At 37.0% G+C, this 24,829-nt stretch overlaps 1 protein-coding gene, 1 long non-coding RNA gene and 1 pseudogene across 3 annotated transcripts; all 3 read left to right on the forward strand.

The window, feature by feature from the left end:
- Positions 1-2,220: 2,220 nt before the first annotated feature.
- LOC127453179 (uncharacterized) lies at positions 2,221-6,728 on the forward strand. Of its 2 annotated transcripts, XM_051719404.1 has the most exons (5): positions 2,222-2,451; positions 2,976-3,121; positions 3,220-3,358; positions 4,288-4,395; positions 4,875-6,728. In XM_051719404.1, the coding sequence occupies exons 2-5, from the start codon at positions 2,976-2,978 to the stop codon at positions 5,580-5,582; spliced, it is 1,101 nt and encodes a 366-aa protein (XP_051575364.1). In that variant the 5' UTR covers positions 2,222-2,451; the 3' UTR covers positions 5,583-6,728. The 2 variants fall into 2 exon arrangements, with proteins under 2 accessions (XP_051575365.1, XP_051575364.1); XM_051719405.1 differs by having other exon boundaries at positions 2,221-3,121.
- A 2,655-nt stretch (positions 6,729-9,383) lies between these two features.
- Positions 9,384-10,021, forward strand: LOC127453262 (uncharacterized). The gene is made up of 3 exons (XR_007899393.1): positions 9,384-9,497; positions 9,617-9,678; positions 9,878-10,021. It is a non-coding gene; the product is annotated as an uncharacterized LOC127453262 (long non-coding RNA).
- An 8,489-nt stretch (positions 10,022-18,510) lies between these two features.
- On the forward strand, positions 18,511-24,409 carry LOC127453371 (general transcription factor II-I repeat domain-containing protein 2B-like; annotated as a pseudogene).
- The last annotated feature ends 420 nt before the right edge of the window (positions 24,410-24,829 follow it).

Genomic DNA, 24,829 nt, shown 5'->3' on the forward strand with positions numbered 1-24,829 from the left:
TCCATTAAAAAATATTTTTGTCTCATTTGTCATTAATGTAAAGGATAAATCAGTAACAAGTCAAAAACTCCAATGTGTATTTCTTAAGATTCATAATTAGGAAAAACTTCACATATACCCGCTTCATTCATTCTGACATTTTAGACATTTCATTCAAGTCTTCCAGATTTGTAACTTTTTTTTAACAAGTAACCTAAGTGGGACACTGCTATTTACCAAAGATTAGGCATGGCCTATTTGCTAAAAAAAAATGTTTTTTCATTAATATTTATGTTTGTAATATTCATCATTTAATTCAGCTTTTCACTTATTATACAGTATATTATATAGTGGATAAAGACTGGAAATAGATATTAATAATTTTTGACTTTGGGTTTGACAGTTCGGTATAACTGAAACGAATATAATTGCTATTAGTATAAATGTTAAAAAAATAAAATAAAAATGTGATCACATATTATTCTGCATTTTATATTCAAAAAACGCTTTTTTTTTTTTTTTACTGTAAAATTCTTAGAGCATACACACTATTTGTTTTGTTATTCACCATTTGTATTTCTTATTATTGATGTGTTAACAGTTTACATTTTAATAAATGTATCTTTGTCCCTGTATCAGAAAACAAAACATAGCTTTATATGGATTCTAATCAATAATCTGATAGTCCTGTTGGCCATATAGTGCACCGTCTGCAGGGGTATTTATACGATCCATGTGCATACTAAAGAGTTTAAAGGGATCTCAAACTCAAATTAATTGGGGGCAGTGTTGGGTGTAAAATGATTACAAATTAAATATTTACTGCAATCTAATTGCCTTTTTAGTCAAAAAGTATTGTAATGCACTGCATTTGAAATTTTAGTAATCAGATTACAGTTACAAACTCTCAATTAAGTTAATTATTTTTAAGTACATTACACATTTCTAAAAGAGTATTATTTATGTAGAATTTAAAGCATGAATTATGTCCACATGTATGTCTGAAAGGCGTACGCCCCCTAATGAGTCATTGTAAAGGAGTGTATGACTTGCATGCAACAATGAAAAAGGAGGAAATATATACATTATTTTGAATTCGATGAGCAAAAACAACAAAAACTTACTGTGAAAAGTGTTTTAGAAAGTAACTTACAAGCAAAGTAATTAGTACTTTGATTACTTTTCCGACTAAATACCAGTAAAGTAATTTGATTACAATTGTATAGAAGTAATCAAAAATTTGTTGTGAATTTCTTTTTTGAGTAACTTACCCGACACTGCCTTGGGGCCACTAACCAGGTGGCGTTCTCCATTGGGGGCCAGTTAAAAAAACTGTTTACAATCATGGATTTTTATAATAGACAGTAACTGTAGCAGTAATATCTCACAGTTTTATAGTACAGACCTTTTCATCTCTCCCTCAACTGAGAGAGATCTCTCCCTTAAATGTTTAAGAACAAATGAAGTGTACAAGCTAACAGTTTCTGTAATAAAATTATCATTACTAGAGGGAAAAAAAAAAAAGGGTTTTGGCCGTTCGGCCATGTTTCACCAGGGAAAAGTCCCGGTTCTCCCTATGGCCAGTCCGCCCCTGAGCATAATAAATTACATTATTTGAAGTTAAAAGAAAATAGAACCAGAGAATATTAGGCAGAGATGGGCCACTTCTATTTAAATGAATGGGAGAAATTGGAATGCCCAACCAAGAAGCTCTAGTGAACGGATGTAGAAAGGAAGTCCCACCTTACAGGAAAAAGAGCCAATCACCTTTTCGATACAGACATCGTCTGTCAATCAACTTGCTAACTTGCATGCACATTAGCTATACAAGCTGGGAAAATTTCATGTTTTAGCGTAATATGAGGTAAAGGAGCACAATTTATGATTCCAATATTATCAAATTTTATTGCTGATTTGAAATATATTTGATCGTAATCTTGACCAACCATTTTTGAGATTTCGGTGTTCCCCTTTTGAAGTAGATAAGAGCTGCACTGGCATGACCATAGCCTCCCGAGTGCGTTCCAAAGATGGCCGACAGTGGACTGACTTGCTAGAAAGACTTTGATAGAACCAATAGCCAGGCCATTGTCAAGTCTTTCTAACAAGTTAGAGTATATAGTTGCACAACAAATACATTGTATTGCATGTATTTTAATGTTAAAGAGTTATATTATTCAACATTTAGGGGCATATGTTCTATTCGTTATTGTTTCTGTTGTGGTTTCACAGAAATTACAGTTTAGCTGACAATGAGTTTTTTCCAGTTTGTCAACATTTTTCAAGAGCAAACTGGGTTTTTTTTCTCTTTCTTCAACTGTTCACATTCTGTCCACCAGCAAAAAGCAACTCCTTTTTTTCTTTCTGATGTCATCTCATGGGGTGGATATAAAAATGAAGACAGTTTGGTAGAAATTCATAGTTCCAGTCTTATTTGAGCACATTCGGTGTTATCAGTCACATAACCTACAGGTAAGAAAATTCAAATCAACCAGGCACTTGCTGTGTCGTGTTATTATTAAGAACATCTGTGATTACAGCTACATATTTTATGCTGATGAAGAAAATGCAGTTTCTTCTGGTTTATACAGCTGCAACTTATTGAGGAACCTCTCCGTTTGTCTGTGTAATTCTTAAAGACAGCCAGAAGGCATTTGAGATGATCTGATAATCAGGTTTAAAACTGAATGTAGACACAGGCTAAAACACCAACACTCGAAAGATCCTGTTCTGATAACATTTTAAGCCTATAACGTTAACATAGGCTTAATAGAGATCTATGACATGCAACTGGTAATTTTATTAAGCAGGGTCTGCTACGTGAAGAAATGTAACAAATTATATTTTAAGTAAATTGTAGCATGCTTATATTTAGTCATTTTAGGAGAAAGTCCCAGTTCTAGACAAAGGACAAGAGTGGAAAGACTTGATAGAAAGTAAGTGCTTAGAAAGCTTACAATTTCCCAGCCTCCCATTGACTTTAACCTCTGCACTAGATGGCGTCCTCCACACCAACTCTGGCTGGGGGCTGCTTTGGGAAAATATATATGGTGAAATATGGAGACACATGGGCTGCAATGAAGAAAGTCCCTCTAAGCCTTCTCAGCAAAACACAGCTGGAAAGAGAATGCAAAGTATATAAGTATGTATAGCTGTGTATAGGCTATCCTTGAAATGACTTAATTTATTTTAATTACTGACCTTCATTTATAACAATGAGACCCAATTTATAAACACCAGTAATGCCCGGCATCCCCATGTGGTGAAACTTCTTGGTAACCCTTGGCTGAAAGAATCCAAGTGGCACATTCCTTTGGAATTCATCTTTGGTGAAGACCTTGAGACAACCATATTTAAAGCACAAATTTCTAAAATACAGGTAAGTAAGTCTAACACGGTCACTGCCCATCTAAAACAATATAATTTGAGTATTCAAATAAGTCTTATTTCAAGAATCTTATTAAAAGTTTACAACAGCACAGTTTTCACTATTTACTGTTTCCTACAAAGAGAAGGAAACTGTGTTGTTAAATGGTTGTTTAAATTAATAAGTATGCATTTTAAAAACATGTTTGGTTACAGTTTGATGCACAGTTACTTTTCTCTACATTATTTTTGTCAGTGTAAAACTGACTAATTATGACATAGCAAAAGATTGACAAAAACTGTAAAACATTTTATTTTTTATTTTTTAAGGCCAAAAACTAAATTAACCCCAGGAGACCACAGTCCTGATTTTCATGTATTTTATGTGGTATAGTATTGGTAGCAGTAACCAAATATTCAAGATTTGGGGGGATCAAATGTTAAAATTATACCGATTTCAGATATGTTTTTGAATAAAAAGGGTTTTCTCAATCAGAGTGGTACACAAATTTTAAAAAAATGTTTTTACTTTTCCTAGACTTGCAATCTGCACATACAAAAACTGGACTTGATTTGATGATTCTAAGTGGTTGTAAAAAAAAAAAACAAATGACACCTTTTCTGTTCATGGTAATAATCGACCAACCATACGAAATGAATGAGATAGACCCTAAAACAGAGCAATTTTAACAAATTTGTCAAATAAATTCAATAAATCAGCCACAATGCAGAACACACACATAGAAATGAGGGGGTGAGACCATAATACACACAAACACACACACATTCACACACACTGACACAGATCAAATAACAAAAGCAAAGTCGGATTAGTTGGGTAAGTGTCCCCCTCAATGTCTATGCTGGTTATGGCTCTAATTGGTGGAGTTCAAATGCAGCAAAATAATGAATTTGATCATTTGTATGAATATTTGTCTTCAGCTAACTCAAGCAGTGAAAGACACAATCATCTCTGGTATGTGTGAAGGTTTGCTCCATCTACATAGTAAAGACATCGTCCACCAAGACCTCAAACCTGATAACATCATGGTGAGCAGGACATAATGTTGCTCAGTATGCTATGTTTAATTTACATTTCAACTTTGTCTCAGAAGGTTCTTCTGAAATTCCTAAGGAGGAGGGAAAAAAATAGAAACAAATGAGACAATCATTGACACTCAATAAGAGTGCAAAGCAATAAAAACAATGTGGATAGACTAGGCCAGATAATTATTTTAAGATTTTGATATTTGAGTTCATATTGGAATCTCTGACTTTGGTTATCTTGAAAAATCTGAGCACAGTTAAATACTGAAATCTTGCCTTACTTGGTAAACTTCGCAGGAGAACAATCTGAGAATCATGAGACTTACATAAATCTCCATTTGCTCTACGTTTATTTTCATTACCATCTAGGAGAATTAATTAAGATATTGAATAGATCTCATTTAGAATTTATCTTTCCAATGAGTGATCATGAACAAAGAAACCAGCTCAAACTCCAACTTGCTGCTTTCATCCCATTTCAGGTTGAGCATCAAACCCACCGTGCTGTGATCATTGATTTGGGGCTGGCTAAATTCTTCAAAAATGGGCTCACCTCTGCAATGAACTTGGGAAATGAGGCTTACTCAGCTCCAGAGATCCTACAGATGAATGGAGTTCGTGACAAGCGTTCAGATGTTTGGGCCATGGGTAAAATCATAGCTGAACTCTGTGCCAGGGTCAGGCTACCGACCCAATATGTGTCAGCCAGCAAAATTCAGGAAACACTTAAAGACCAGCCGTACTGTATTCCTGTGTCCAATATGGTGGAAGTCAATCCGAAGTACAGAGCAACTATGGCTGCAGTTATCTCAGACATTAGGAGAGCTGGTTCAACTTCACAAATGGACATGAGGCAAAGAGATGTCACAGTGACACAGACAAATGAAGTTAGAGGAAATCAAAAGTGGTGTCCACAAGTATTTACTTTATCAATGTTGAACACTGAGAATCCTTATTGGCAGGATTCATCGCAAAAGAGAGTGGTGGTAAAAACATTAGTCCCTTTAAAAGGTGAGAGCTTAAACAATCAGCAGTCCCTGATGTCATTTCCTTGCCCCCTTCCTGAAACCGGAAAAGTGACTCAGCAACGCTACACTGAGAGAAAAGGAGTGATAGAATATAAAGAGATTGTTACAGAGGGTGGGAGAGTCACTAAGTATGAAAAAGTGCAAATAAGAAAAACATTCTAAAAATCAATGACAACGTCTTTTTTTTATTTTATTTTTTTACTTTTTATAGCAGTGGCAAGTAGTCATTTAGCAGACTCTTATCCTAAACCTGTTTGCTGGCTTGATGCAGAACATGAAATTGGGTTCAACTGCAATATGTTTTATCATATTTATATTATACAGTAAATACTGTATACTAGTATGATTAACCTTACTCTAACCAGAGCACAACAATATTAAAACAAAGTAAGCAGATAAATTTAGTCACAATAATTGAATATAAAAATTATAAATTATATAAAAAATAAAATACAGAAAAGTAGATAAGACTCCACTTTTGTGCTCTGAAGACATACAATAGCTTTGTGTGAGAAACTGAGTGAAATGTAAGCTTCACTGAAAATTTTTCCTGATGCCATGGCTCTTAAATTTTATTTTAAAAGATACAGTCAAACTGGGCATGTCACAATCGGTCACAAGACACATGAGATCCAGTGACATCTGGCATCATTGACGTCTAACCCTGTGCAACGTGGGATGAGGTGGCAAGTTTTGAATGTTCAGTTGAGTAAAGGATTTAATTGCTATGGCAAAGGGGATGATTATCAATGAATAACACCTTGAATTTTGATCTGTTCCTCAAACAAAGCTAATTTATCAAAAAAAAAAAAAAGACATGAAATATAGTGCACAAGTGAATAAACTGTTAATTGTTATGTTACTTGGACATTCTGCATAATTAAAAAATCATTTTGTGTTCCACCGAAGATAGAAAATTATATGGGTTTCAAACAAGATGATGATGAATGAATGATGACAGAATTTCATTTTAAACCCAAAAAGTTTAGCAATGGGTAAAGAAATAGAATCCTCATAAACAAGTTGAATACAGCACCAGAGTGATGTTTTGGTGGTGTAGGACCTCTTTTCAAAATGTCTATAAAGAATAAAATGTATTATTACTGTTTATGTATACAACACTACTCTGATTATAGTCAAAATGATTTATTGATGTTTGATCTATTATTCTGAAATCACACCAGTTCACAGCACTGATGAGTTTCATGAAGTAAACCCTTTTTACATCTGTATTATGCAATAAAATTTACATTATAATTTTTGTCCATAAGTTCTGTGTGCAATAAAGTGATAACTGATCCATTCTAAACAGAATGAACTTTCCTCTTGTGATTTATAGCAAAAGGCATTTTTTCCCCAGTCAGAATGTTTTTTTAGATTTGCATAACTGTTTTTGTAGACATTTGCATAAATGTCTATATTTGTGCTGTTGTTTTCCAACAATTTCCAAAAATAATGTTAAAACATTAAGAAACACCACAGTAATAAATAAAGATTGGTTTACAGCAATGACAGTATGTTATCTCGACAATATCCAGAAAATTGGAACCACTAATAATCAGAGTACTGCCAAATGTTGGATAATACATGTCAATACTTTCCAAGACATTGTGTACATTTATAGCTGATTAATTCAGATACATTTTCTGTAATACGGCTTTACTGATGATAACTTGCTTATGTTGTGGGTGTGTCTGTAAATGTTTTCTGGTAGGTTTATTTCTCTTACTTTCAGTTTCTTTCTTAGTTGGCCCAGGACCACTGCTGCTGGGAGTCTTGAAGCATAAATAGATCTCTGGTACTCAAGTGCCATCCAGTTTACTTTCACTGCTTTAAAGAGGTGCCTGAAGACTAGATAAAGACACAGGAAAGTAAATGGTTTGCCAATTATTAAATAATGTACTTAATCTTTATTAATTGTATAAAGCATACAATGGTTCTGCTTGCTACCTTATTTGGAAAGAAATCACTGTTTATCATATTAGCTGTGACCTCTCTGCCTACTGTATCATTACAGACATCTCCAAAAATGTGCTGTTGGCAATGCGGGAGAACGTTGGCTCCACAAGATACAATTATTTGCTTGACATGTAGATAAGTAAATAAGTGTCAGTGAAGGTAAATATTTAAGGTTGGATTGGAAGAAAGAATTATTTACCAAAAACTTCTAGACCATTATTTACATTGTATTTCTAATATATATTTTAAAATATGTAATTAAATTATTCAGGACCTTGGTGATGGGATAGGGACAGACAAAATGAGGGCAAGATGTTGCCAAACTTAAGGGGAAGGTCCCGAGTAGAAAGCCAAACCTTCTGGCCTAGACAGGAGGAACTGAACGGTGGGCATTGGCCTGGGCCTTAGTGCATTCCCCCACCCGGACAAGGGGCTCCCTTGCCCACCTCCAGGTCTGACAGAAGCATCTGATGAATGACTGGACAGAGAGAACTGAGGCATCCATCTCCTGGGAGGGAAAGAGAGGTGGTTGATAACCCAAACAACACTGGAGGGGGGACAGCCCCATGGATGACACCGGGAGAGAGTTGTAAGCATACTCAGCCCAGGTGAGCTGCTGACTCCAGGAGACAAGAGTCTGAGAGGCTAGGCACCGGAGCATCCTACCTAGGTCCTGGTTGGCCCACTCAGTCTGAGCCATTGGTCTGAGGGTGGAACCTGGAAGACAGTTCAACCGAACTACCTCTCTCCTTGACGAACATCAGCAAGCAGGCGGGCTGCCTCTCTGCCCTGTGAGAGACAATTGAAGACCTTCTTCATTTCAGCAGAGAACACCTCGAAAGAAGTGCAGCAGGGATGCTTGTTGTCCCAAACTGATGTTCCCCACTCCCGGGCCCACCCGGTGAGGAGAGCAATGGCATAAGACCGGCATGATTTTGGCTCACCATCATAGGGTGCTGGGGGATTCAGTCGGGGCTCCAAGACCGAAGGAATGGTGCGAGGTTCGGGGGCCGCTGTGGCCAGGCTGCAGATGATGGTTCAACTAGGAGGCTCTGCGGCTGGTGGGACAGCTCTGTGATGCGGGCAGCCATTTCCTCCGTGGCTTTGCGAGAGGAAATAATGAGTTCTTCGTGGCGGCCAAGAAGAATCCCTTGTTGGGTCACAGCAGTTCCCAGGTTCACCCCGTTCACCACAGTTACAATTTAAATAATTGGTAATTAAAATACAGTTACATTCTAAATGTATTTTGATTACTGAAGAGAGTACTTTGCATTTATTGTCGTTTGTTTCATTTAATATTTAGTCCTTTCAGATGGAAAACATTTATACAGATAAATGATGCAATCCAAAGTGCATTTGAACAGCGGTGAAACACTATCTTATGATGTGTTATATTCATACGAGCAGACAGAGAAGTACGTTTGACAGTTTGATTGATCTTGTTTTAGAAACAACACTGCATAAGATATTTAGGTTTTTCAGAGAATGTATTTTTAACATGTGTATTTTGTCTTACTGTGCTGGCAGAGTTTTTATAGTCAAAACAAGTGAAAAAAATCTACCAGTGCTGAAGAAGTAATCCAAAGTATTTAGAATACGTTACTGACCTTGAGTAATCTAACAGAATATGTTACAAATTACATTTTACAGCATGTATTCTGTAATCTGTAGTGAAATACATTTCAAAAGTAACCTTCCCAACCCTGCACAAAGGGAATATGGGAACACACAGACACAGAACCGACTCACCAAACAGATCAGCCTGAGAACCTGACAGAACCATTCCTGCAGACAGATATTACTTGGAGCTTAAATAGATCTCTGGTACTCAAGTAAAATCCATTTCACTTTCACTGCTTTAATTAGGTGAATGAAGACTGGATAATTAGGTGTATGAAAAGTGGTAAGGAAATATAGATCATGTAAATGAAATAATTAATGGTATGTCAAAAATGGCTAAATATTTTGAATCATTAAATATTGAATCATGTTGGTCGTGTTAATCTTATTTAATCTTTATGAATCTACTCACTTCATCATTACAGACATCTCCAAAAATGAGCTGTCAGCAATGCGGGATGACATTGGGTCCACAGGATGAATTTATTTGCTGGACATGTAAGTTGCAGTTTTAAAAATATATTTTTATTTTTATTTAGTATCCTTAGATTCAATAATGTCTTATAATCTTCTATAATTACATGACTCCGTTTTTAAATGAAAGGTATGCATGTCAGTCCTACAGGGTGTCACGTCAGCATAACTGGAAGAGCCTTGCCATATGACTCCTATTTCACAGGTAATGGCATCTGAAACATCCCAATATGTTTTCTTTATAAACAATGAGGCACAAATAAACTGAAAAGAATTGGTGCAGCTCCAATAACACTTATACAACACATCCAGCAACACCATGCTTAATTAAGTCAGCTGAAACATATTTAAGTGCTTGTGACTATGAAACTCCCTGTTGTTTTGTTTTTTGTTCCTTCTCTTAGGAGAACAATGCATTTATTCCATCACACAGTAACAACACCATCCAGAAGCAATGCAGATGCCAAGAAATGGGATCATGACTCTCTATCACAATGATTTAAAGAGTGGTGTTCAAAAAGTTCAGAAGCTCGCCAAAAAGAATGGTAAAATTAGTGGCCGTGAGATATACTTTTATTAAAGTTTGTAAAAGTTAAAGCTCAAAACTCTTTGGACAGAAAATGCTATGTAACAGAAATGGTTTTGGTTTGTTCTATAGCATGTGTGCAGTGTTCATGGTCTTACAGTGTGTATCTCCATATGTCTCTAAAATGGATGTTGATTATTGTGTGCTTTCTTTTTAAGTATGATCATTTGTTATTGCTATCACAGTTCTTGTCAGGCTTGGCATAAGCCCATGATGTCTTCTCAGCTAGTGTAATCACCTTCCTTTCAAGTGAGTTGATATGCAACTTTTTTGATATGCAGTTTTGTTTTGTCAATAATGTCAGTCAAGGTTGAAAAGAAAAATATTGAATTTGGTGTAAGTCGGACTCTATGTGCATGCACATTATAAACTGAATTTTCATTAAAAATGCTCAAATCAGTTTTTCCCCTCTTCATGGACTCCTGAAGAACAACTTTCCTGTTTCCTTTTCACTTCTTCAACATAGAACTAATTATAGAAATAAAGGTGGAGTTGGGCTGTTGGAGGGGAGTTGAGAAGAAGAGCTTAACGTTGTTGTTTTTACAAAGGTTGTGTTGTTGGCTGAACACTACAAGTCACACTGAATAAAAGTGGTAACCTGCAATTGTTACCTGAAAAATTATTTCTACTTGATCTCATATAAAAATTACTTTCGTACCATAATTTGTCAGGTAAATTGTCAGATTAAATAATTGTTTTATATAATTAATTAACCAACACATTTTTAGGTTACTAGACAAAACATTTTTACAGTGAATGATTTCAGACTAACAAACGTATCCAAGTTTTTAATATCTTGTATTGTAAAATGAGGCATGAAACTCTATATAATGTAGTACATTTTGTAATCGTATTAATAAAATGATTAACTTGTTTAAGCTAAATATGTTTTAAGTACATTAATAAAGAAAATGGCTTTCAATGTATTTCTTAGAATAAAATTGCACCTTCATTCCATTCCAAGTTCAAATGATACTGACAAAAATAATTTTAGGAATTGGAATATTAGAGTTACTTTGTATTTTTGTTCACAATTTACCTATAATTTGCACTCTTGGGACATAAATTTAGATGCATTTACTGAAAATCGAAATAAACAATTTATTAAATTAACATTTTGTTCTTTAAATACAGAGTTGATGTTTTTTTGTTTTTGTCTTTGGGAAGTTTGATAAAATGGAAATTCCTGGTCTACAACTGGGTAGATATCCCATTGAGTCAAACTGATATTTGGGTAGTTTATTGTCAAATCAAGTAACAGTTCATTTGCATAGCATATTTTACAATACATATTGTTTCAGAACAGCTTTACAGATTATGCAGTGGTACCTTTACCTTAAAACCCTGTATGTACCAAACATACCAGTAAATGCTAGCCTGTCAATGTGACTTCTCACAAAAGATGCCCATGCATACATACATACTGTATACATATAGTACTTGGTCTAACCCATAACATACATTTTGTTGGTGTAGCCTAATGTAGTCAAGTTGATTAAGACCTATTAAATAATGTTTTTGACTTGAATCAAATGAGTTTCTAAAAACACATAAAACAAGTTTTTTAGTTAAAAATCTTTTTCAGTGTATTTAACAGGTGCTTGAAATGATTGCCTATTGCAAATATCATTTAGACAGTGGTTGAGATGTCCCTTATCAATTATGTAGAATTGAGACTGCTAAGTACATGCATGCCCATTTTTAAGTCCATTTGAGGAGTCAAATGTTTGATGCCTCATTTGGTATTTGTTAAATTTACAAGTAAAGAATGATTTTATGAAAAAGAGAGGTTTTCTTCTCACTGTGTGAATGGTAGTTCCCAACAAATTATTTCATTCTTTGCAAGTTTTATAAGGGGTTGAGGATAGGTTCAAGGCTTTTGTTTGACATAAGACTGCATGATAAAAACAAGTTACCAAATGACATGTTAGTTTAAGTATCGCTTTAAAATAAAGCAAGTAATTAAGGATATCTTTTAAGGGGGGGGGGGAGGTAGAAAGGTTTAATTTAAAAGACTGAAATGAAAATGCATCTACGTATATTGATGCATTTCTCATATATTCTCATTAAACAGTGAGGACTTTAAAAGTGATCTGTATGTATGTATGGCCATCTTTGGTGAGAAACCATGTTGAGAAAGACTAGCATTTACCAGTACATTTGGCTTGCTCAGTGGAGTATTACTGTAAGGTAAAGGTAATACTGCATAAACTGTAAAGCCGTTTTTAAACAGTTTGTATCGTGAAATATGCTATGCAAATAAAACGGACTTGATTTGACTTCGCTTGACTTTACAATAAACATTTATCCAATTGTAGAGCAGGAATTTCCATTTTACCAGACATTCCAAACATTTTTTATTTTATTTTTTAGATTTAAGCAAAATGTTTATGTCCATTTTTCAGTTAATACGTCTAAACTCATGTCCTAAGAGTATAAATTATAGGTAAATTTCGTACAAAAAGTTACTCTAAAAATGTAAACTTGGAAGACATTTGGAATGAAAGTGTAGTTTTGTTCTCAGAAACGCTCTGAAAGCCATTTTTATTTACTTTTAATTACTTAAAACTACATCTTTAGCTTAAAAGGTTATTCATTGTAATCATAAGATAACAAAATGTTTTACATTACATAAAGTTTAAACTGGTTAGTCACACTAACAGTATAAAGACTACGAGCCAAATTTCCCTAGAAATCACCCCTAGAGGGATGCTATTTTCTGGACACCTCTTAGATATCCAGCCATTTAGTGAAAATAAGTGACTATATATCTTGTCACTGCGATAAGCAGGGAGTGGGCCAGAGCAAATTACAGTGTCTGACATTGTTTTCTGCAAGTTCCCACACCTCTTTAACTTTATCTCTGGTGATCTCCGACTGGCAAAGTGCCATTAGTGCCGAAGTATTTATTGGCATTAGTGCCAACGTGGATAATCTACATTTATTATTAGCTATTTATTATTATACTTTTAAATTTGCTCTGATGTCAGGTGCTCTGGCTCCCGGGACACATTTGATTAAAGTGACTGGTGTCTCTATTTTTCTCGTTCCATTAAATAGATTTCCCCTATAACCAGGGTGCTTTTAACAGGCTTTTCAGTGGGTGTGTTACTGAGTAGGGAGAAACTTTTGGAAACCCTAACAGGAAATGGAGAATGGTGTCGCTTTGGGTTGTGGCTATGCCACCGAGTCATCACCCATTTGCCCTGCTACAGGGCTTTACTGCCAGAACCGAAGAGTGTACATGGGTCGCTGTGCTAGCTGCATCTAAACATTATCTCATTGTCTCTAACTCAGTAATCTTCTCCATCAGTGTACTGTAGTTATTGCCTTACATTTATCACGTCCTTTAGTGCTGATGGATAAAGCTATGCTAAACATGTGGCATTCAATGCAAGTGACGACAATCAGTGATGATGTTGTGACTTTATTGTTTGTAGTAAAGGTGTTTGTGGTTCTGAGCAGTGGGTTGTTTGGAAGAAGGTTGACATTCAGGATTCTGTGTGCTCATTCAACCGCGAATCACACTCAGCTACTATAAAGATAAAAACTAATGACATCTTTTGCAAGAAATTATGCGGACAAATACTAGCAATCATCGTAAACTTTACCCTTTAAAGAACATTCCATGAGATGTGGAAAAACATGTAGAACAGGGACAAAACATTCCAGTTCCTATTTTTCAAAAATAAAAACATTTTAAATTTTTCAATACATTTCAAGTAGCACAGCATTTTGAGAGTGTGCAAGACGTCTTTAATACACGTGGGCTGTTTTTGTTTTTTTGTTTTTTTCGTATCTCTTTAATCGATATAATATTACTAGTTGTTCAATTTGTTAAATGGCACTACTTGTCTATGGACTTGTCTACTAACTTGTTTTTAAATACAATAGGTCATTAGCATAAAAAAAATTGTAAATCAAATCAATTTGGATATTTTAATATCTAAATCAGGGGTGCAATCCTGCTCCTGAAAAGCTACACACACGCAATTTGTACTTATGACCTAAACCAGCTGGACATACCAGCTTAGCTGTTTCTAGAACCAAAGACAGCTGCCTTACCTCTCTGCCCAGTCAGTCAGACACAACAGGCAGCATTTTTGTATGATGGTACCTCCATTATTTCAGACGAGGGCTGCTTTTCAGAGTATAATTTATAATTATAATTAATATCACACTTTCGCAAATATACAGTGAAATTCTTTTTTTCACATATCCCAGCTAAGCTGGGGTCAGAGTGCAGGGCCAGCCACAATATGGTGCCCCTGGAGCAGATAGGGTCAAAGGCCTTGCTCAAGGGCCCAACAGGCTAGCACTGGGGCCGATTTGGGGACCCCAATGGGACCACCTCCACCGGGTATCCCCCCAGCATTCCCCAGCACGCTCGTCTGCCCTGATCAGGCTTCCGGATGAGTCTGCCGGCTTATCTCATGGCGAGTTCGAACTCTTGTTCGAGCCCGCGAAGCTGATGAGCTCTCGAGCGCAGCATCGGAGAGCGGGCTCGTCCAGTCAGACGCGGAAGTCTCAGCTGGGTTCCCCCCCTCGGGTACGGTCACCCAGTCACAGGCTGATGCGGAAATTATGGACATGCTTTCCTGGGAAGCCGCAAGCATCGGGCTAGAGTGGAACCCTCCGCTCTCCCCTGAACCCTCGCGGCTCGATGATTGGTTCCTGCGAGGTTCTACATCTCCGGGTGGAACCGGTTTCGTCCCGTGTAGTGGCATGCACAAGCAGGTAAGTCCGGGACAGCTGGCCGGGTGTATCGCTTGCGCATAGCGCCTTTCACCTCCCCTGAGCTGAAGACGTGTGCTGTTGACTCCCAGTAGTGTTCACAAACTGTGTTCCCTGGTTGATTTCCTCCGAGCCCTGTGGCAGACAAGTTTGCGGAGAAACCTGCTAACTAAGCCCTGTACTGGGGTAGGTGCTCCGCATGTGGTGGTTCCCCATAGGGAAAAAAAACACTTTCATCTGCAGTACAGCCCACTGAAGAGACTGTAAGTCTATCCCCTCACAGCCTCGTCTAGAATAATGGGACAAGCTGTAACATTTCACTTCACTCAATCAATCATGAAACAAGACAATATTTGTACCAGATATGTGTAAAAGTAATGTGAAAAAGAAAATACTTTGAACCCTGAGCGCATTTACGCAAACCCAAAAGTGATAGTTTGTGCCTGCTTTACACTAAATCTCAGTACACATTTAGGTTGTTCAAAGAACATCTCAATACATAATTTCAGTAACAAAAGGTTGTGCATTTCATGACATGGTAATTTGTTCAACTTGATAATTTAAATGCACTGTACATTACAATAAAGACACAAAATTAGAGTAAACATCAAAAATAAGATTAAACATTATGTGATTATTTTTCACTATGCAGACAGTCATAATAACAAGAACATATATGAAAGCTACTGCTCGCTGAATAACGAAATGAAAGGAAATTAAAATTGCAACAAATTGTTATTTTCAGTTTCAGTCTTGGCTACCCTAGAAAGATTACTGCTGGGAGATAGTGGGTGAAGAGTTTGTACTTTAAGGATTAAATATATTTCTGTGGATCACAATTACAATCCAGTTTGCACTTAATGAATATAGTCACAACTGAAGGGCATCGTATCTAAAAATGCCCTCATCCATGATTATATTCACAATATAGTACAGCCTCTTGAATCTTATTGATTAAGAATAACACTATTACTTGTGGCCTCTCTTAGCTCTTGCTTTAAATCACAATATATAGAGTATATATATATATATACACACGCAGGGTTGGGGATTTAAAATACAAAATATTAGTAACTGTATTCCACTACAGTTACAATTTTAATCATTGGTAATTAGAATACAGTTACATTCAAAAAGTGTTTTGATTATTGAAGAGAGTACTTTGCATTTTATTGTCAGTTGTTTCATTTAATATTTAGTCCTTTCAGATGGAAGACATTTATACATATAAATGATGCGATCCAAAGTGCATTTGAACAGCGGTGAAACACTTTCTTATGATGTGTTACATTCATATGAGCAGACAGAGAAGTAAGTTTGAAGTAAGTTTGGAGCAGAAGAAATAGAAATAAACCTTGTGTAAATTGTCACCTTTATGCTAAGCTAAAATGAAGATTTCATACAAAGGTGTACACTACAGTCTTCAAAGACAAAGGACAACTGGCTCTAACAAGGACAGAAAGAAATGTGGAAGGCCAGATGTACAACTAAACAAGAGGATAAGTACATCAGAGACTCTAGTTTGAAAAACAGACGCCTCACATATCCTCTGTTGACAACTTTATTGAATTCTACCCGCTCAACACCAGTTTCATGTACAACAGTAAAGAGAAGACTCAGGGGTGCAGGCCTTATGGGAAGAATTGCAAAGAAAAAGCCACTTCTGAAACATAAAAACAAAAAGAAAAGGTTAGAGTGGGCAAAGAAACACAGACATTGGACAACAGATAATTGGAAAAGAGTGTTATGGATCTTAACCCCATTGAGCTTTTGTGAGATCAGCTAAACTATAAGGTGTGTGAGAAGTGCCCGACAAGACAGCCACATCTATGGCAAGTGCTACAGGAAGTGTGGGGTGAAATGTCACCTGAGTATCTGGACAAACTGACAGCTAGAATGCCAAGGATCTGCAAAGCTGTCATTGCTGCACATGGAGGATTTTTTGATGAAAACTCTTTGAAGTAGTTTAAATTAAAAATCAATTCAAAATGTCCTGACTATAAATTGAGATCATTTGAATGCCACTTTGGTGAATAAAAGTACCAATTTCTCTCCATAAGAGCAACATCTGTACATTATTCCAAACTTTTGTCTGCCAGTGTATATTTAAAAAATGTTTTGGCTAACATAGCTACAGCATGTTTACAGAAAATTGGAATCATTACCAAAAAACATCTAGGTTACTGTTGTAACCCCGGTTCCCTGAAATATGTCAATGTTAGGGGCATCTCCTTGAGAGCTCCCGATCTCTCTGATCTACATAAAATCACGCCAAATTATTGGCAGGTGATGCTGCGCTTCCCGCACATAACCCTGCCTTGACGCGCAGGTATATAAGGAGGAGCAGGATCACCCATGCTTCAGGATTTCATCTAAAGGGGTGAGTCTCTACCATTTCAGTGGTTGTCAGCATTGTGGCAAGCTACATTACATCTCGTTCCCTCCTTTCAGGGAACCGGGTTTACAACAGTAACCTAGACATTCCCTTTAAAGTCGGTCTCTCGATAATACATCGTTAGCCAACATTAGGGGTTGTGTACTATAACGCCATTATGCTGACCCCGACAATGCCTACTCAAGAGGCTTGCCGGTAAACCCACTTTCACATATCAGGGAAAGAAAATAAGGGACTTAAAAGGGCTTAACTAAGGAAGCAAATTATATGATAAAACGGCTGGATATGACCAAATGAATGAGATGGCATAACTAGCCTGCCAGGGGGAAGTCATATTTCCAGTGGTATCACGGACACCATAAGACCAGGTCTCTGGCTTTAGAGAAGTCCGGATTGAACTCCAAACAGGACTTGTCTACAGACAAAGCCTGTAAATCTCCTACACGTTTCACAGAAGCCAAGGCAATGAGCAAAGCAGTCTTCAGAGAAAGAGTGCATAAGCTCGTGGAGTTTAATGTCTCAAGGGGCAATACAGTGCTTTCAGCATCATGGAGATGTCCCATGTGGGAACTGTGGCCAGGTGAGACGGTCTTAGACGTCTTGCACTGCGCAAAAATCTGATGAGAAGTGAATGCTTGCCTATCAAGACTTCCTCGACAGGGGTGTGGTTTGCTGCTACGGCTGCAATGTATACACAGAGCATAGAGGGTATAGGGAAAATTAAGCTCAAAAGGGGAAACTATAAAAAAAAAAAAAAAAAAAAAAAAAAAATTTCATCGTTATTAATTAAATTATCTGATTAATTTGGGAATATAAATCAATTTGGGGAATTTTGAGAGAATCAATTTTAGACAATTAATTAACGTATTCGTCCACCGAATATTTGATACAAATGCCTATCAATTCTATTAAATTGTCACTGTCTTGGCTACAAGCAGTAACATTTTAATATAGATTAAGAGTGATTATTTTAGGGTAAGGTAGTAAAGATCAGCCCAAACCAGTGACCTTAATTTGTGAACATAAAAACCATCAAACAGCATCATGTGAATACAAACTATATTTTATTGACTATTCTAAGACAAACTAACACAAAAGGTGACTACTACACACTAAACTAACTAATACACACACACACACACATACATACAGTACACAGTACACAAAATAAGAAAAGAAAATGGAGTGAAAGAGAAAAGCTAAAAGTTTTTGAATTATGATAGACCGCTACTTGAAACCATCAGAAAACCATTTAGCTTAAATCAATAACTCCCTGCATGAATACAGTATATAAATCTTAGCTTAATGTATCAGTTCAGTATATGTACAAGTATGCTCACCTTTTGCTGTGTCAGAGAGAGAGGGAGAGTCTCAGAGTCGGTCTGGATGAGCCGGATGAATTCGGAGAGGAAGAGCAGCAATCTTCTGATGAAGGTCGACAACTAACCATTGGTTTCAAGTAGTGGGTTTTTAATTCCAGGATTGCACTCCTTGTGAGGAGTTTTAGCCAATCCTGATGTTGCATTTTAGGTGGGAAAACTGTTCCTTTGTCTTTAGGACCACCCTCATTTGCATACCATGAATTTGTAGATCATTCTTATAATGGCACTACAGTGCAGATTACTCTGATACACTATATTTCAGCTTTCAGGAAATGAGAAACTGGTTACAATGATATCAAACATGGCCTTTCTAGTGCATTGATTAGCCAACTAAATATTTGAGCATGCATTAAAAAGAGTTATTTTACTAAAAGTCATACTAAAACATTTTCTAAGGTCAGTGGTGAAAAGAGTACAGATTTTTTTTACTTAGGTAAAAGTACTGCTACTGAAGAAATAATTCCCTTGAGTACAAATAGAAGCACTGAGAAATATTATGACTCAAGTAAGAGTAAATAAGTAGTTTGACGAAAAACTATGTTACAAGTTACTTTATGAAAATTACATTATATATAGGATATATGCTTCCATTTCTAGAACACAAAGACATTTTTGTTCTTGAAACAAATTGATGCTTCCTTTCACCAAGGATACATTAAATTGATCAAAAATACTGCCAAAATCATGAAATGCAAATTATTATTAAGATTTGAAATAATTGTTTTAAGTGGTATTTATTCCATTTTTTCTTTACCCGTGATGGCAAACATACTGCGTCACCTATTCCTTGCAAAAGCATTTTAAAGTGCTAATTTGGTACTCAAGAAATTGTTCTTATTATTAGAACAATTGAAATGGTTGCGCTACCATGCTGAAATCACAATACAGTGGGTTTTTCCCCATTTGTGAGGTATTGAGTTCTTACAATTTGCTTTACACTTGCAAGTTAAATTTTGGTTTTAAAAATAGGCAAAAAAGAAACATATTTCTCCTGAAATTCTATTTTCTCCTTAAGTCTATTGTTTTAGAGCAGAGGTGCCCAAACTAGGGCCCGCGGGCCTAAAACGTCATGGTTACTTTGGTAACCTACGTTCCCTGATGGAGGGAACAAGACGTTGTGTCGATGTAGTGACACTAGGGGTCACTCTTGGGAGCCCCAAACACCTCTGCTTTTTTGAAAAAAGGCCAATGAGAATTGGCGAGTGGAATTTCCCCGGACATACGGGAATAAAAGGAGCTGGTATGCAACCACTCATTCAGATTTTCTCTTCAGAGCCGAGCTGTTGTATTCAGTGCACTGAATTCAATTCCCTCCAAAGACACACCTCAAAACTGCTGGATTTACGGTGCATTTCAGCGGCTTCTACCCCTCTGCACCATGGAGTGCAGAGAACGCCCCTGGGCGCTTCGGCAGAGCAAAAATAAGAGAGTATATTCTAAAAGAGTATATTTTCATTCACAAAAAGAGCGGCACATACGGAATGTCTTTTTAAAGATGTCTTTCCGTTTGTGTGTTATTCCTGGTTGCAGTCGTTATCTTTCCGCTTAGTTTGCAAACAGTCAGTTGCTGTTTTGAAAGAGTACAATATCCGTCGTCATTATGAGACTAAACATTTAACTTTCTCAAAGTACAGTGGCGAGGCACGAAAGCAGAAGGCTAGCGAGTTGCTAGCTTCGCTCTGGGCAGGGCACGCTACTATGGCCTTCATCAGCTCAAGAGAGTGCCACATGTGCCAGCAATCAGATTTCTGCACTAATTGCTAAAAGTGGAAGAGCCTTCGCTACTGGAGAGTTTGTCAAAGAGTGCCTTGCTGTGGCTGCAGAAGCAATGTTCCCCTCTCAGATACGGATGTTCTCACAAATCAGCTTGATGTATAGAGGAGATGGCACAAGATATCAGTGATCAAATCAAGTCAAAAGCAACTGCCTTTTCTGCCTTTTCAATAGCTTGCGACGAGAGCACTGATATATGCGATTCCGCACAACTGTTGATATTTATATGTGGAGTAAGTGAAAATTTTGAAGTGACACAAGAACTGGCTGGCATTGAGACACTTTCTGGTACTACAAAAGGAGAGGATTTGTTTTTGGCTGCTGAGAGAGTGCTGAAAAAGAATAAATTGAAGTGGAAGAATATGGTTGGCATTGCAACTGATGGAGCCCCAGCAATGGTAGGGATGAAATCTGGCCTTGCTACGTTGGTGTCTCAGAAAGTCAGTGAATGTGGTGGGAAAGTGGTGAAGTACCACTGCATTTTACATCAAGAGCAGCTATGTGCCAAATCCATCGGGCTTGTGGTTATGATGCGTGACGTCATCAAAATTGTCAATTATATACGCTCCAAGGCGCTGTCTCACCTGCAGTTTAAGGTCCTGTTGGATGAGATGGATGCACAATATGGTGATGTGCTGTACCACCAGGAGGTTAGATGGATGAGCCAAGGAAAATTTCTCAGGAGATTTTTTGATCTGTGTGATGAGATCAGAGATTTTCAGGCCAGCAAGAATGGTAATATTCAGGTGCCCACAGATAAGAAATGGCTTTCTAACATGGCCTTCCTTATAGATGTCACAGAGCTGCTCAGTGTTTTGAATATTCAGCTCCAGGGAAAGGACCAGATTATGTCAGAATGTCAGAGCCTTCAAACAAAAACTTCTGTTGCTCAGAATACATCTCTCAACAGGTAACATTAACAATTATATTCAAATATTCACAGTATTATTGTGTGCAGTCGTTATTATTAGTAATTGTATTTAGTTTCATTTATATCCGGTGGTACCATTTTTTTTTATTTTTTAATCTGATTATTTTGTGTTGAAGTTTCCTTAAATTATCATGGATTAATTTCTTCCTTTGGCCAGTCATTTCTTCTGTTTGCCTCCCTCTGCTTATACATGCCTGCTTTTTTCTTCTTTCACTCCCAGTCTCACACTGTTCCTTTCTCTTTCTTACTCTCTCTCATCTCCACAAACAGGGAATTTGGCCCATTTTGCCAGTCTTAGGGAGGCAGGCATGATGACAGAGAAAGTACCTGAGTATGATGAGATTCTCAGCAACCTTGTCCAGGAGTTTGACAGGTGCTTTGAGGACTTCAGACACAATTCTGCTGACTTTGAGTTATTTGCTCAGCCCTTCATCATCAGTGTGGACACAGTCAGTGATGAGCTTCAGTGTGATTCAGAACTCAAACACAAGTTCAGGTCTCTTCCCTTGACAGACTTTTACAAATGTGTCCCTGTAAACAGGTACCCAAAGATGTGTAAACAGGCACAAGTGATGCTGTCTCTTTTTGGCAGTACCTACCTCTGCGAGCAGGCTTTCAGTCTGATGAACCTGAACAAGTGTAAGCTGAGAAGCCAACTAACCGACTCTCACTTACATGATATCCTGACTTATAAGTCAGCTCCAGCCCAATTTGGAAAAACTTTTGAAAAATAAGGACCAGTTTCATGTCTCTCATTAGTGGTCACTGATATTGCAAACACTAAATAAACTATAAAGCTTTGACAAATAAAATTGCATTAGTTAAGCAGATTGCAGAGTAATATATATATATACTGTATATTCTGAAATCATAAACAAGGGGAATTGGGGAAACTTTTATATTTTAATATAATACAGTTATGATATAATAATGCAACATTTACTTTTGGCCCATGGCCCTCAATCAAGTTTGATTTTTGGCCCTTCGTAGAAAAAAGTTTGGGCTCCTCTGTTTTTGAGAGATGAAGGCTATGCCACATTACTGTTTTGAAAAAAGAATCTCTAACCAGGATAGAGAGGGAAGTGGACAGCCAGATGCACAGCAAAGAGACAAGTAAATCACAGTCTCTATTTTGAGAAACAGACTCATCACAGGCCCTGAACTAGCAGCTTCTAAATGCCGAAGAACTGCATTGCTGCAAGAGGATCCTTGGACAAACACAAAATCTTAAGAATACAACATTTATTTAAAAAGAAATAGCCATTTGTAACGTTCTAAATGTCTCTAAATCGTCTCTAAACTACATAATGTGCATTGTGACTGAAACACATTCCTATTTCAGGTTTATTCTCATTCACGAATGTCCAAGTATTTTGGCTATTAAGTTAACATGTTGTACAAAACTAATATAATGCAATATCATAGAGGAAATGTATCCTCTATGATATTGCAGCAATTATCCAGATATGGAGAGAGATTATTAAGCAAACTCCTACATGCCAACTGAATAAAATAAACATTTCACACAGTGTTCAGTGAGAGATATAATTGATTCAAACACTAAAAGTGGCTGTTCTGTATATGTATTATTGTATTACAGTTGTAATAATAAAGTCTTAATTAACATTGTGGTTATTTAACATACTGAGATATTATTATTAAGTAAATTGTAGCATTTGGTTACATTATGTTTTGTGATTTCTCATAACTTCTTTATATAACATCCATCCCTTGCGCACTTTTGGCCTTTAGCTGGTGAGACAGAGCAGGGAAGTACAGTAAAGCACCGTGAGTGAGAGTGAAACCCGCTAGGACAGTTTATTTTGAACAAGATGGGCGAACTGTTATGGAATTTAATGCAGGAATACTATACCGAACTGTTTCGGATTGACAGAAGCAGAAGCCCATCTGTGCGTGCAATGGTGTGAGGAACCGGACGGCAGGAAAAAATATCAGATAATATTAATAAAACACGGGAACTCATTGCATGGGCATTTTTTGCCACCACATTTTGAATTTTGGGGGTATTTTGGTCAATTTCAAGTATCTTTATTTAGGTATTTAAAAAGTTTGTTTTAGAGATATAGTAGCAAGTAAACAAGATATCCCCACATACTGTATATGTCAAGCTACATTGTGTTAATATTTGATACAGTTAAAACATTGCCTACCTTAAAAACAAAAGTTTGATCAGTGGTTAAACATGTTCAGACGGTTCCCTCGAACCTGAATGAATGGCTCCTTTCCAGAATAAAATGAAATATGCAGAAAATCACCTTATAAGAGTTCTTGCATAGTGACAGGGCAGAAAGTCTTGGAGAAGCTAAATAAGAGAGGACACCGGCGGCAGTTTATACAAGCTGCTGTGCTCATGATGCTGTCCCCTGCGGGCTTCGGCTGTGTGGCGCACAGTGCGTTTTAATTTATAAACAGATTTACCGCTTATAACTTGCCGATTTCTTCTTCCCAAAAATTCAGTTATATTATGTATTTTTTTTTTTTGTACTCTGTAATTGTGGTGAAAAATAAATGTAGTGAACTTGAATAGTTTATTTTTAATCAACTCAAGTAAAAGTACTATTATTTATTTATTCTTAAAAAACTAGAAAAATGTACTCAAGTACTGTAATGAGAGTAGTTGTAATTCATTACTTTCCACCTCTGTCTAAGGTTATAGCAAAAGATATGGTAGATAAATAGATCTACTCTAAGATTTAATGTGTATAACATATAATGTATGTACATAGATGTGTTTCTGGATGTATCAGTGATATCCAAGATCCCAGAGCTCTGGAAATTCTGTGCCAGAGTCATGACCTCCAAGGATGTGAATGTATCTGTGTTCTTTGATGTACTGTTATCCTGATAAGTTGGAAACAGAGTGGGTGGAGAAAGGGGTGACCCTAGAAGGGTGATGTGTGGTTTTCACACATCTGCTTGGTTTTATGGCCCAGTCATAGCAAGGGCCTGCTGCCCCACTGTGGGAACAATTGAGGCAAATATTAAAAAGCTGTATCTTTTGATTTCCAGTATTTATGTCTGGCTATTTTATGGGACCTCAAACATGAAGGCTCCACATACCTGGCTGAGGATGCCAAATTGAGCATTGTGCTTGGGACAGCAGATCCCACCTGAGAGGGATTTCGCAGGTGGAGGTTTCCAGCAGCTCCACCAACTCTGGGAATGAATAACTGTTGGGCCAGTATGTTTCCACCAACAGAACCCTCACCTGTTCCATTCTGACCTAGCACAGAACTTGGGGAAGCAGATGAATGGGGGGAAACATTTGTCTGCAGGTCACGTGCAATGCGTGTTCTCTTGAGAGGCAAACAGATCTATCTCCATATTCCCAAACAATTCCCAGATCTTCAGCACCATTAAGGGGTGAAGTCTCCACTCTTTCACTTTGACCCCTGATGCGAGAGTGAATCCGCTCTGCAGTTCAGGTGTCCGGGAACATGCTTTACACCTCAGGATTTTCTGACACCAAAGGAGGAGGTAACGCAATAGTTCCAACATGCAGCGTGATCGAATCCCACCCTGCTGATTTATGTA

Source organism: Myxocyprinus asiaticus, chromosome 15, assembly GCF_019703515.2.
Source record: "Myxocyprinus asiaticus isolate MX2 ecotype Aquarium Trade chromosome 15, UBuf_Myxa_2, whole genome shotgun sequence".
Lineage (NCBI taxonomy): Eukaryota > Metazoa > Chordata > Actinopteri > Cypriniformes > Catostomidae > Myxocyprinus > Myxocyprinus asiaticus.